At 38.9% G+C, this 12,529-nt stretch overlaps 1 protein-coding gene across 4 annotated transcripts in view; it reads left to right on the top strand.

Moving 5' to 3' along the window:
• LOC143036761 (transcription initiation factor TFIID subunit 4-like) overlaps window positions 1-12,529 on the top strand; it is a 46,734-nt gene that overhangs the window by 3,278 nt on the left and 30,927 nt on the right. For all 4 annotated transcript variants that reach the window (XM_076204468.1, XM_076204467.1, XM_076204466.1 and 1 more), the window contains exon 2: window positions 5,654-5,836. In XM_076204468.1, coding sequence (XP_076060583.1) covers window positions 5,654-5,836 — 183 coding nt within the window. The remainder of the gene's footprint in view (window positions 1-5,653; window positions 5,837-12,529) is intronic.

Below are 12,529 nucleotides of genomic sequence, written 5' to 3'. Positions count from 1 at the left end.
GTTGATTGAAATAAGGTTTCTGATGGTTTTCGAGTGAGCCATTGATATAGTTTGTCTAAGAAGGGATATTCTTAACCTCTTGAATATGATGACGCTAATGTATGCATCATGAGCTGTGAGTGGGGTATACGAGGATGCCAGCGTCAGCTTCCTGATTATATTTATTTTGTATTTGTAATTGAGTGACCCCCATATTCTGTGAACAAGCTTGGTCACATTTTCTGTGACATTATGATTGTTCAGGGTGAAAGAGAATGAGTATAGCAGCAGTAACCTTATATTTTATAAAGCATGTATTGTGATGTATCATACATCAGGCAACATGTGTGCGTGAATATTTGACTCATATTGAAGAGGTTAAGTGTTGTTTTGTAATTACTGTGCTGGATTATAATTGTCAGTGTATCACACAATTGTTCTCAAGTTTGACTAAGTGGAAAACCTACAGATCTCTGGGAAGAAACTTCATACTGTTGTATCATTGTGTGACTGTTTCTGCCACCAGCTTAGAGTGGTAAGCGAAAGAGAATAGTTGATGATTGTCTACTCTCTGTGTGTGGAAAACTAAAAAAATGCAGTTACAGCTGTTTGGGGAAATCTTGGGTTCAGTACAGAGACCAAGTATCAGCCCCTCAGGGTTGCACCTCCAGTTGGAAATGGCCAGCTTCACTCTCCATCTTTCAGGAATGCAATGTCCAAGTACATGTCACTGGTCCCTGTCAGGTCATGTGTAGGCAAGTGCATTGGTATTCAAGTTCTAGATTTAGTGCTGGGAGATTGCTTGTAGAGAGGAACAGCATAGGTGACAGTTGCACCTTGTGGGGGATCAAGAGATGTTGCTATTTTGGGTTACTCTGGACTGTTTATTCTAATAATTCAGCCATTTTTGTCATTGTTGTGAATACCTGTCTTTGCAATCTTTATGGAGTGTTTTTGTTAAATCCCTCCAGCTATTGGGTTATGTTTATAAGCATTGTGTTGCTGGGCATGTCCTCTCTGAAGTCATGTTGGGTGTGGAAGCTGTCTATCTATATTCTATATGCCAACAGCCTCTTCTCCTTTTAAGGAAGGTAGCCAGCCTATGCATACATCTGTTCCACTCCTATCTGCCCTTTTTTTCTTTCTTTTTCTTTCTTCATCTTGGAAAGAAACAATTCTATGAGCCTAGAGCTATTTGGAATTTAAGACCAACAGAAAGGAGACATTTAGATTTGTTTTAGTTGAAGTGTCTGAAAAGTATGGTTGGGGTTATTGTGAGGGATAGCGTGAGAAATGAGGAGGAGAGCTGGGGGTAAAAAGGGAATTTGCAGATGAGACCGATGAAGGATAAGTATGTTGGGACTGTTTTGGCGTATGGATAGCATGAGTGAAGAGCATTTAGCATAAAGAATGGAAAGTCGAGGTGGATGGAGGATGACCATATGGTTAGGTGAATGGGGTATGTACCTATTTGTATATGCAGGAAAGGAGTGATACTCATTGGATCCTGTCAGGTCTCTCCACTTTATCATACCAAGCCTCAAATTGGTTACACACCAACAACCCAAATATAGTTATCAACTAAGCCCCTTCAGGAAGAACCACTAGACTCGGTAATACATCAACAGCCTCGAGATGAGTCCCACAGAGAAGAGAACCCTTCTACACCAAGCAAGAACCATACTAGCATGACAGCACTCTGGACACCATCCATGATATGACAATACCAATACAGAATAGGCCTAACTTGAGGCTCAGCATATAGATATGTAAACAAATAACTGTAACTGTATACAGTAAAGTGTGAATATAAAAATATGTTGAAGTGCAATTTCTATTGTATTTTCACAATTTCTTTCTTTACATTCTCATGTTGTTTCTCTTGTTCTGTTATCTCCTTTTCTTGAGCCTTCCTCAAATATTATAGAACAGAATTTAATGGAATGTTCAACATTGTACCTCCCAGTAAGTAATTTATTTACTGTTGTGAGAGGTTTTGGAAGGTCATCCATGAGATTCCATGGCCAAGTCACCTTTTGCAACTCTTGACTTTCCTTGTCCCTTTCCCTGACCTGTCCCCACCCCTTTACTTCCTGTTAGACATTTTGACACCCACTTAACCCAGTTCCCTTACCAGCTATTATTTTGTTTCAGTATGCCCCACTAGCTTTTATCTTTCTTTGGTGCTCTTTGTATCTTTTCTTATAGCCCTATTATACTCCTATACCATCACAACCATTTTCTTGGCATTTCCCCTGCCACAATTAAACCCTCCCTATTCTCTATATTTGGCAAAACCCAAGATGCTCTACCCATCTTCCCCATCACCTTTTCCAACACTGGGTCCAGAACTTAACACCAATACACTCGCATAGATGACAACATATATAACCTGCCAAAGAAACTAGAAGGATAACAAGAAACACCCAAGCATACTTAACCTCTTGAATACTATGACACTTATGTAGGTGTCATGAGGAGTGAGAGAGTATACGAGGATGCTAGTGTTGACTTCCTGGTTATTTTGCAGTTGTATCTGAGTGATCCCCCCCTTCCCATGTACTGTATTTATCTAATTGCAGTATACATTAAAGGAGCAACGCTCATTGGGTCCTGTCTCTAATTTTCTAATGTGCCCAGACAGGCTCGATCATGTTTTCTTTGTTTACAAACATTCTAATAGAGGGAGGGGAGTGGAATATATAGTAAATTGAATGGGTGGGAGTGGTTTCTATGACTTTTTCTTTTTGGCTACCTCCCGTGTAGGGGGAAAGAGCCTTTGGTATGTGTATGTACAAACATTCTGGGTGAAAGAGAAAGTAAAACAGTTGTAACTTTATATTTTATAATGCACATATTGTGATGCATCATTGTACATCAGGCAGCTAATGTGTGCACGAATATTTGACTCACATTGAAGAGGTCCAAGAAGCTGGAACAATGGCTTGGAAATAATAGAATGGGAGCCTCACTGCAGAAATTATCAGTAACATTGCTCACTCCAGACATCCATAAATCACAAAAACATCCAAGAAAAGAATACACAAGATTGTAGGTCCCACTTTTAATATTCATATGACCTTTAGGCCATAAGTCAAACATCTAACACTGAACACCTGCAAGAGATTAAACCCCCTAATATAATTCGCACAAGCACAGGATTCAGACAACAAAAGGAAGCTAATTGCTGTCTATAAACAATTCTTAAGAACCGTATTTGATTATGCTTCTACATCCTGGACAATGATAACAGGATACACCAAGCCCACCCCAATAGAGCACCTGTATACAGAAACCAAATCCCTCTAAAGAGACCATCTGGAGATTATATTATTGGTACTCAGTTCTGAGCCAGAACCTTCAACCCCATTTGCTCATCTCATTTTATAATACAAGCACTACCAGCTGAACATTAAAAGACATTACCAGTAGTTCCCAGAAAACTCAATTCATACATATATCAATGGTTGTTTCCCCCTTACAAGGGAGGTAGTTAAAAGCAAAGACATAAAATCCACTCCCACCCATTCCATCCCCACATACTCCACTCCCATTCACCCCCCTCCCTACTTCTTATCTTGGCTCCTCCTGGATGACTGGTCATCCCAGAATCTCGCTCACTGTCCTGGGTCAGCAGTGTAGCAAGCCACAGCACATACACAGCAATACTTACATAAGAAGACATCAGCTCCACAGAAGAATCCCTCAATAGAAGAAAGAATCACCTTATCATGCTTGTATTGAGAACACCACCTTGCATGAAAGCAATATCAACACAGCATCAGCCATGCTGTAGGATCAAACTGCCCCAGATGCAACCACCACAGAAAATGCTGAACACATACAACTGTCCAGCACTAAGAATACCAAGACAACAACAATAATAATTTTATTTCCCCCAAGTGACCTATGGACCTGCCTGGCAGCTTTTGTTTACTGCCTTGTTTTCCTTTAGCATCTGTCCACCAGCATTAACTTTCTCCCTACCTCACACTTTTTTAACCTACCAAAAATCTTTTTATTATTCAAAATTTGTCTGTTAAATGGTTACACCTGCCTCCCTTATCTTGCATTTTACTTTTACCTAGTTTTATCTGTAACTTATCTACTTCCTTAGTTCTTTGCAACACTGCTGCCACCAACTTCACTTGTGTATTCTACGTTTTACTGCTTCTCCTTCTGTTCCCTTCCATCATTCTAATCCTGCACACACCCCACACATCATTTATCCATGTTAGAATAAAAATTTTACTTGTAACGGAATAGTGACAAGATTTACTGCTACTGCCCTCTCGAACTTGAGTTTCAACTTCTCTGATCTCCCTGTGGTGAAGAAGAATGTTGCCACCATGTTCTCATACCTGTTGTAGAGGGTATATATGTCACACCATACAAAACAAAGCCTTAGAGGCAATTATAGGCTGCACAAATACAACACCTACAGACTATTTACACCATGAATTGAAAGTCCTCAAAGTCAAGGATGACCTTGACATGAGATGTACACAAACACTTCCTGTTGCCTTCACAAACACATCACCCCTACTACACAACTTAGCAGAACACCCACACATGACAAGAAACATCACAACAGTCCCCATATACCTATATCACACACAAATTCTCTCTTCTCTTTCTCCACAACCACCAGATGCCAGCCTCCAGGAGCATATCCATAATCATACAACTCCCTGCTCCATCAATAAACTGAAAGATAATACACTGCTGCATGCCAGACCCCCTGATATCCATCCTTCTGAATCCTCTCCCCCAAAAGGACAGAGTCCACCTGGCCAGACTGTGGTGCAGCCACCATCCTGCCCTACTAAGTGACCAGAAGAGGCTAAATGATGGCATAGCAAATAACTGTCCAGGATCCAAAACTTCACCCCATACTATACAACACATATGGAAGTCTGAATTGTACATAATCACACACACCAACAACACAATATACACTATATGGGATTTGTGAGAAACATGTTCAAGCCATGGCATTCCTCAGGGAGATGATAGTGCTCAACCAGACAGTCTAGTGAATGACAACAGCAACAACCTGTTGTAGAGGATGATTGAATGGGACAGAAGGAAGGCATGGTATTTATTACTTGCGTTCAACCCAGTTGCTGCAGTGATACCTTTTATCAATTTTATGGCAAATGCTGGATGATTATTTTCATCTGAAAGCTGGGGATTAGGATCCTCTCTCTTTCTCCTCCTCTTCCTCCTCCAAGTGGTTTTCACATTGTTTGAGTATCTACTTGTGAATTTGAATTATTATGGAGTTGTAATTTCATAGCCAGAAATAGCACTTAGAATTGTTACATGATTTGAGTATCTGCACTTGCATATATTTTTTTGAGTTGTAATGTTGCATAGGGTGTGCTGGTGGTGTAATTGGACATGCACTTGACTTGCATTCACTTAGTTGTCGGCAAAGATGGCAACTTTGGTCCCTGGCCTCTTGTTCAGTTAATTGTGGGTTTGAATCCTGCACTTCTCTCTAATTTCCATCAGTGGCTGTAATTGTCTCCTCATGGCACAGGTGATGACTTTGGCTACAGCTACACGCTTCCTGGCATATGCTCCTCACATTAATAATACATAGCTAGAAGTACCTATTACATAATATAATTTTATTTCTCCAATTAATAACTACTCCTCTGTCTTTCAGCAATTTACCCTGAATGCTCTTCAGGGGTTACCACCTGGAGCACAAGGACATCTGCTGGTAAAGACAGAAAATGGACAGCTTCAATTATTACGTGTCAACACTGCACCAGGTCAACTCCCAGCAGGAACTCCAACTACAGCAGTCGCTCCTCCCACTACAGCATACAGATTTCAACAGCCAACTGTAAGTTGCTCAGTTTTTGTGTAGTATGCCCAAGTCTTTGTTATTTGTAGGAATTAAGATATTATGAGTAAATATTTACATGTAACGCGTTTGGGTGAAGCCCATTAGGCAACATGTGAGGCATATCAGGGTGGCCATTTGGTCAGTGCTTGTGTTGATGTTTTAATGATGTATTGAGAGTATGTTGTACTGCATGTTGTCAGGCAAAATTTTTATTTTATTTGGTTTTAATCTATTTTCACTGATAGTCTTCAATAAACCTGGAATTTTCCAGTCATAGGTACCCTGAAACTTTGCCACATGTGATGCTTATCAAGTTTGATGAATTGAATGACTTTGTGCATAGTTTAGCTGATGCTTGGGATTTCATGGTTCCAGTTTTCATTATTAATACCAGTACTTTTATTGACATAGAGCTTGTATGCTTTTCTCATGTAAGTGTTGTTGTTTATTTACTAGTGATTTATAGTGAGTAAATTCCAGATAGCCTGATTTATTTTTACTGTTTTTGTTTTATATTGTTCATTATGTATTTATTCATTTGTTGATTTGTTTTATTATATGCATAGGGAGTGACAGCTTATGATTTGCTTTTTCAGGCAAAGCTTTAGTGAAATACTCCGACTGTTAGAAAATCTATAGAAAGATATTTTTTTTATAATTTCCATAAGTTGCCATCTCTAGTATATTCATTCAAGGCCCAGGTCAAGCAGAGAGGAATGAAGTGGTTTATATTATCACTTATTTATTAATTTATTTATTTTATTATTATTTTTTTTTTCTCTCTCTTTCCTAAAGTATTTATTTTTTTTATAAGATGTGTGTTGGAATCGTCTTACCACCTGTCTGTAAAACCTTTTAGCACCCTCACCCTTATCCAGAGGTTCAGCCTCCAGGGCAGACCCCCTGGAGGGGGGGGGGGCAAGGTTTCTCTCAGCTGAATGGTATTTGTTTTAGTGGGTGCTGGGCTCAATTTTTTGTGTGTGTTAGTGCTTCAATTTATAAATAAACACAACATACTCTTAACACTAATACAGGAAACTGAACAAACACCACACTCCATACTACCAACATCATTGAATGCACAATGACCAAGGTTTCTCTCAGCTGAATGGTATTTGTTTTAGTGGGTGCCGGGCTTCATTTTTGATGTGTGTTACTGCTTCAATTTGTATATAAACACAACATACTCTTTAACACTGATACAGGAAACTAAACAAACACCACAGTCCATACTACCAACATTCATTGAATACACAATGAGTAGAAGAGACAGCACCCACCACAATGGTGGACTTGTAATTACACTACAACATAATGGTCTTGAAAAATTATCACTAACAGACACCACAGCAGAAATAATCAGTCTAAAGACAAAGAAAAGTACTTATAACATCATAGATATCACTACACCAGTCACCTTATTATCCCCTGAGGTTTACATCCCTCAGCTCTCTAAAAAGAATCACTGAATAATAACAGCAGATCACAAAGAAGACAATGCAGGTAGTCACTGACTTATGGCTCGTTTGTTCATTGACCATTTGTAAATGGATATGGTTGTATTTCACTTGTTTGGATTTTTTATCATACTTCAGGCTAAATATGTTTACGTCAGTTCTTTGATATGATAAATACTCAAGAAAACCATATATGATTAATGTAGAAAAATATAAATACTGCTGATGTGTAGGGTAAAGTAAGAAAGTAAAGATTTAAATTAAAAGAAGAACAATGAACAGGATGTAGCTTATCTAGATGGGGTGCCATTATTTTTCCAGGGTTTATCTGAAAAAGTTTAATTTTTGTTAATGTAAAACACATTTACTATGATAAATCAAAAAGTATATGATGAATACTTCCTACTCAGACATCTACCACAAACACTGCCCAAACTGCACAGAACGTCCATGCAGAAACATATTCACACTCAGATAACTTGTCAAGCCCTGCAAGATAAGACCCCAGACTCCATACTACAGAACATCCCCATTCCACACCAGACAAGAATACCACAAGCACAACTGCGAAGGACACCATCTGTCATTAAGACAGTACCAACACAGAATAGGCCTGGCCACAGATGCAGGCACCACACAGAAAACACAGCACATGCACTAACAATACCTGGACAGTAGCACCATCTCTTCTCTAAGTAATTTATAGTCCTGACTGGGGCAACAGATCGATTGATTAATTGGTGAATACTTTGTATAGTCAGCATTGGATTATATAATGATGCATTATATCATACAAAATCTATATAACAATGGGTTCTAAACGCAATATAGGGGGGTAACCTATCATAGCATGCATCCATCCCACTTGCATTTCTTTGCACTTTTTAGATGAAGGATAACCCCCCCCCCCACCTCCACACACACACTATCAGAAGCAATGCAGCAAGGCTCAGCAGGACTAGCTACTTCATTCATGTGGTGTCCCTCTCCCCTTGTCCTCCATGTGAAAATAAAGACCAGGAAAAATCCCTTTGGATTGTATCAATTTATGTTCTTTTTACAACCATGCTCCACTCATGCCTATCTCGTCTCCCTTCCCTGCTCAACAGACAATCCCCTTTTACAGAGTCCCATTCACCCCATCCATCCATCTCATTCATGGTCATCCCCATAAGTTCACTCCATCCGCCTCTGCCTTCCACACTTTTTTTTTTCCCTAAACAATTTTGGTATTATTTCAACTACTCTGTCTGCCAGCTCCCTTTTCACTACCCACATTCCTCCTTACTCCTCATCTCAAGTTTAAATTTCTCTTTTCTGCCATGCTTCAAATCCAAGACTGCCCCATACAATGTTCTTAGCACAGTCACCCCTTCACACAGTCTTCTCATCCATGACCAGGTACCTATTTCTTGTTACATTTTTCATTCCCTCAAGACATTTACAAGCCTCCTAGATTACAGTTTACCTCTATTCCCTGCTACATGTGATCCTAGATATTTAAAAGTATCCACTTTCTCTAACCTCTCTCCTTTCAGACTTCCCTCCAGCATACTCCCACCTTCACTCCATGTATATCTTATCACCTTTTTTACACACATTCACTTTCAACTTCCTTCTATTGCATATCTTCCCAAACTCCATCACTAGACCCTCCTCCGACCTGGTCACGAGCTAGTGTCATTAGCAAACAAAAACTGGCTCTCCCAATAATTTCCTCCACTTTCTCTCATCATCTCCCATCCTCAGCTGAATCATTGTTGACAAATTGGATTTTACTGAGAAGAAAAGTGGAAAGTAAAGGAAAATCGTGATCATACATGACTTCTACTAATCAGAGGTCATTGTTGCACAGTTAGTTCTATCAGAACAAATTGCTCTTGTCATAAAATCTGGCCGGCATTGGCAAATCTTGCCACATTCAGACCCAGATTTTCGTAGGTAGTAAGGGCTTTGTTGAGCTTCTGCAAACCACCTTTGTAACATTGGATGGACAGGGTGAAGCAATGCAGCAAGGTGGGTGTGAATGGAGAGTGCTGCCCAAAGGTATTTCTCCTGGTCTTCTTTAATTACTCGCAAGTGAACAAGAAGTGACCATCACCTTGTAATGAAGAGGTGGGTGTAAACCAGCTTTGGCTGTCAGGCCCTGATGCTGTGAAGGTGCTGTGTCTTGTTGCATTGCTTCTGACCTAGGCAGTGGGTGGGTGGGGGGGGGGATGGATAAGGATGGCCCTTCATTCACAAGTAGCTAAGAAAGAAAGAAAACCATATGTGTGGGATGCCTTGGCTGGCCACATCCTTTACAAAGGGAAAGAGGCCTTTTGTCATATATATAGATAGATAGAAGTTTGAAAAATTGTTGCAAGAAAGTGTTAAGTGACTGCCTGCACTGCTGTGTGTTCTACAGTTGACCAGTCAGCCAGTAAAATTGAAATCTCCCGTTATCAGTACATCACAGTTACAGAAACAAAATATTTCTTGAAACCAATTGTAATCCACCAGAGGTAATGTCTGGTCTATATTACTCCTGCATTCATATTTTGCCTGTTTTATTGAATATATTGAACCCATGAATTGTCATAAATTTACTTTCACTTCCCCAGTTCACTGGCGTTGATATTGTATTTGACAACACCTTTCTTGTGATTCTTACAGCGCTGACAAATTTTGAATCCAGAAATATAAAGCATTGCTTCCAATTCTTTACCAGTCAATCATGTCTTAGCTATTCCTATCACATCAAGAGTTTCACTTGTGATGTACACTTGGACCCCATGAAATTTGTTTTTGATGCTGCAGGTAGTGAAATGCAGTTTTCATAAAATCTCCTTTCTAGCAATCATTCTTTATATGAAACTGATACAATTTCAGGCTTTTATAAAAGGAGAGTGTAGTTGCTGGAAACTTGTTGATGGAGAGATTTTGGGATCTGTGTTTAGAATATGAAAAAATTGGGCAAAATTGACTGAAGGTTAGGATGGGAGAGCAACAGGAGGGCACAAAAAAGATGAAAAGAAAAGAAAAAAGGCACTTCAAGGTATCTTGACAATTTCTGTACAGGTGCATCAGTTTGTGGGATCGCATAGAAGTGGGAATGATGGAGGCAGAGACAGGTCCTCATGAATGTGTGTGTTTGTGTGTTTATTCTATATATATATTTTTTTTTTACCTGATGTGTTTATCTTGCTGCAGACTTGCATGTGCTTGTGATTGTGTTGTGTTTTGCTGTGTATATATTTTTTGTATCTTTCGCTGTTTTGTCTTTGTATATGTTTTTGTGGGTGTTCATTGTTCCTCATTGCTTTTGACTTATACTGTTTTATTTTATTTATTTATTTATTTATTATTATTATTATTTTTTTTTTTTTTTTCGCCAAAAACAATATTCAGGGCTGCCACTTCACCTCAGTCAACAAGTGACATCCTCATATGTAACCTTTTTGATTTTCTTCACCTCAAATTACATGGGAAGCTGGTCATAATTTCCCCTCGGCTTACTACCCAAAGAAAATTGTTATAAGATTGATTTGCCAATTATGACAATATGATAAAAGTCATGCCTTTTGGCACCTTCACAGCTGAGTAGGTGCCAAAGGATTGAATTTACCGAGTCATCAGTGTTCTTAGCGCATGATTTTTGTGAGCCATAAGCAAAGAATTATCATTACAGTGTATTATTTTTATATGTAAATGAAATGGCTAAATGAATGGTATGAGTGGAGGGTACCTAGGATGGTGAGTGTAAACTGCCGACTGTGCACTGTTACCACACCATGTGCCCACTCAGGTCTACAAAGGTTAACTTCTTTAATATGGGTCAAATTCTCACGGGCAGCATGAGCTTCCTGATGTACAGTGGTGCATCACAATGCTCACATTGTACAATGTAAAGTTACAGCTGTATCACTTGTTCTCGTTCAGGCCAATTCACAGAATATGGGGTTCACTCAGCTACAACTGCGAAGTAAATATAATCAAGACACCAATGTCGGCATCTTCCTATACCCACTCCCTTCTCATGATGCCTCCATAGGCATCATTGTATTAAAGGGATTAAATGCATTCTAGTATGTTTTTTTTTTTTTTTTTCCATGCATAACAATGTAAATCCCATATATCTGGCCAAAACATGATTTTTGTGATATAGAAATAGCTGATTTCTTACCAGGCCCAGCCAAAATTCTTTTGGGAATACTCATGAAACGTAAGCATTTCGTCTGCATTAAAGGATTTGGCATGACAGTAATCCATGCTCAATAATCTAAGTCTGGAAATGTTTGGTTCTATCTAACAGCAGCACAATCATTAGCAGATTGAGTTTCGCTGCTCAAACCTAGCTACCTGATGCCTTGCCATTGTTTCTCGAAGTACCAGCTACCAGTTTTTTCAACAGTTCAAGCTTTCTTGAAGTAGGGAGCACCTTAGATTGTTTCTTCATCTCAAAAGAAAGCTGTTCACTTGTAGAAGCTATTTTTGATGCTTACAAACCAAAAATATTAACCTCGAGATCACCGTGCTTTCAAGAGTTTCAGCTCAAATCATATTGTTTGCATCACTCACCATTTAACCCATGAGTTTGGTAGCTAGCCAGTGAGCCTCATGGGAGGAGTGAAGTATTTGTATCCTACCTAGCCTCAAATTCATGTACAGTTCCAACTTGGTCTGTATCCTCGATTTCCAATTATCATATTTAGATTTGAATTTGTGTATTGTTTCAGCTTGGGCTATATCACTTCCTAAACTATTCAAAATATTTATGCATCTGCATGGAAAACTATTTCTACACATCCTTTAAACATGCGGTCTTTCTTAATTGTGTGTGTGAGTCTTTATCTAGTTGTGATGTAAAGGAACAGAGCTCTGCTTGAAAGGTCCTGTCTCTTGAGCTTCATTTATCATTCTTTGCCCCCATTGCATTTATGGTGTTTAGTTCCATCATATTGACTTTTAGGCCATTCCACTGGTCTAAGCATTTAAGTACAATTGTAGGTTTTATATCATTGAGATGTATATGTATTCATATATATATATATATATATATATGCAATAAATAACACTAGGAACATGTGTTCACAAATGTGTAAGTAACCACTAGGAAAAGTAAACTAACGAAACAGCGCTTTTGTATAATTACATCTTCAGTGCTGATACAGAGAAGGAATCATAAAATGAAGAAACAAGGTACAGAATATATGACTGGGTGAGACATGGTGTATTTCTTCCACTACCTCTC

Source organism: Oratosquilla oratoria, chromosome 21, assembly GCF_046742065.1.
Source record: "Oratosquilla oratoria isolate Oo_2021 chromosome 21, ASM4674206v1, whole genome shotgun sequence".
Classification (NCBI taxonomy): domain Eukaryota; kingdom Metazoa; phylum Arthropoda; class Malacostraca; order Stomatopoda; family Squillidae; genus Oratosquilla; species Oratosquilla oratoria.
This window is presented reverse-complemented; position numbering and strand designations above follow the sequence as displayed.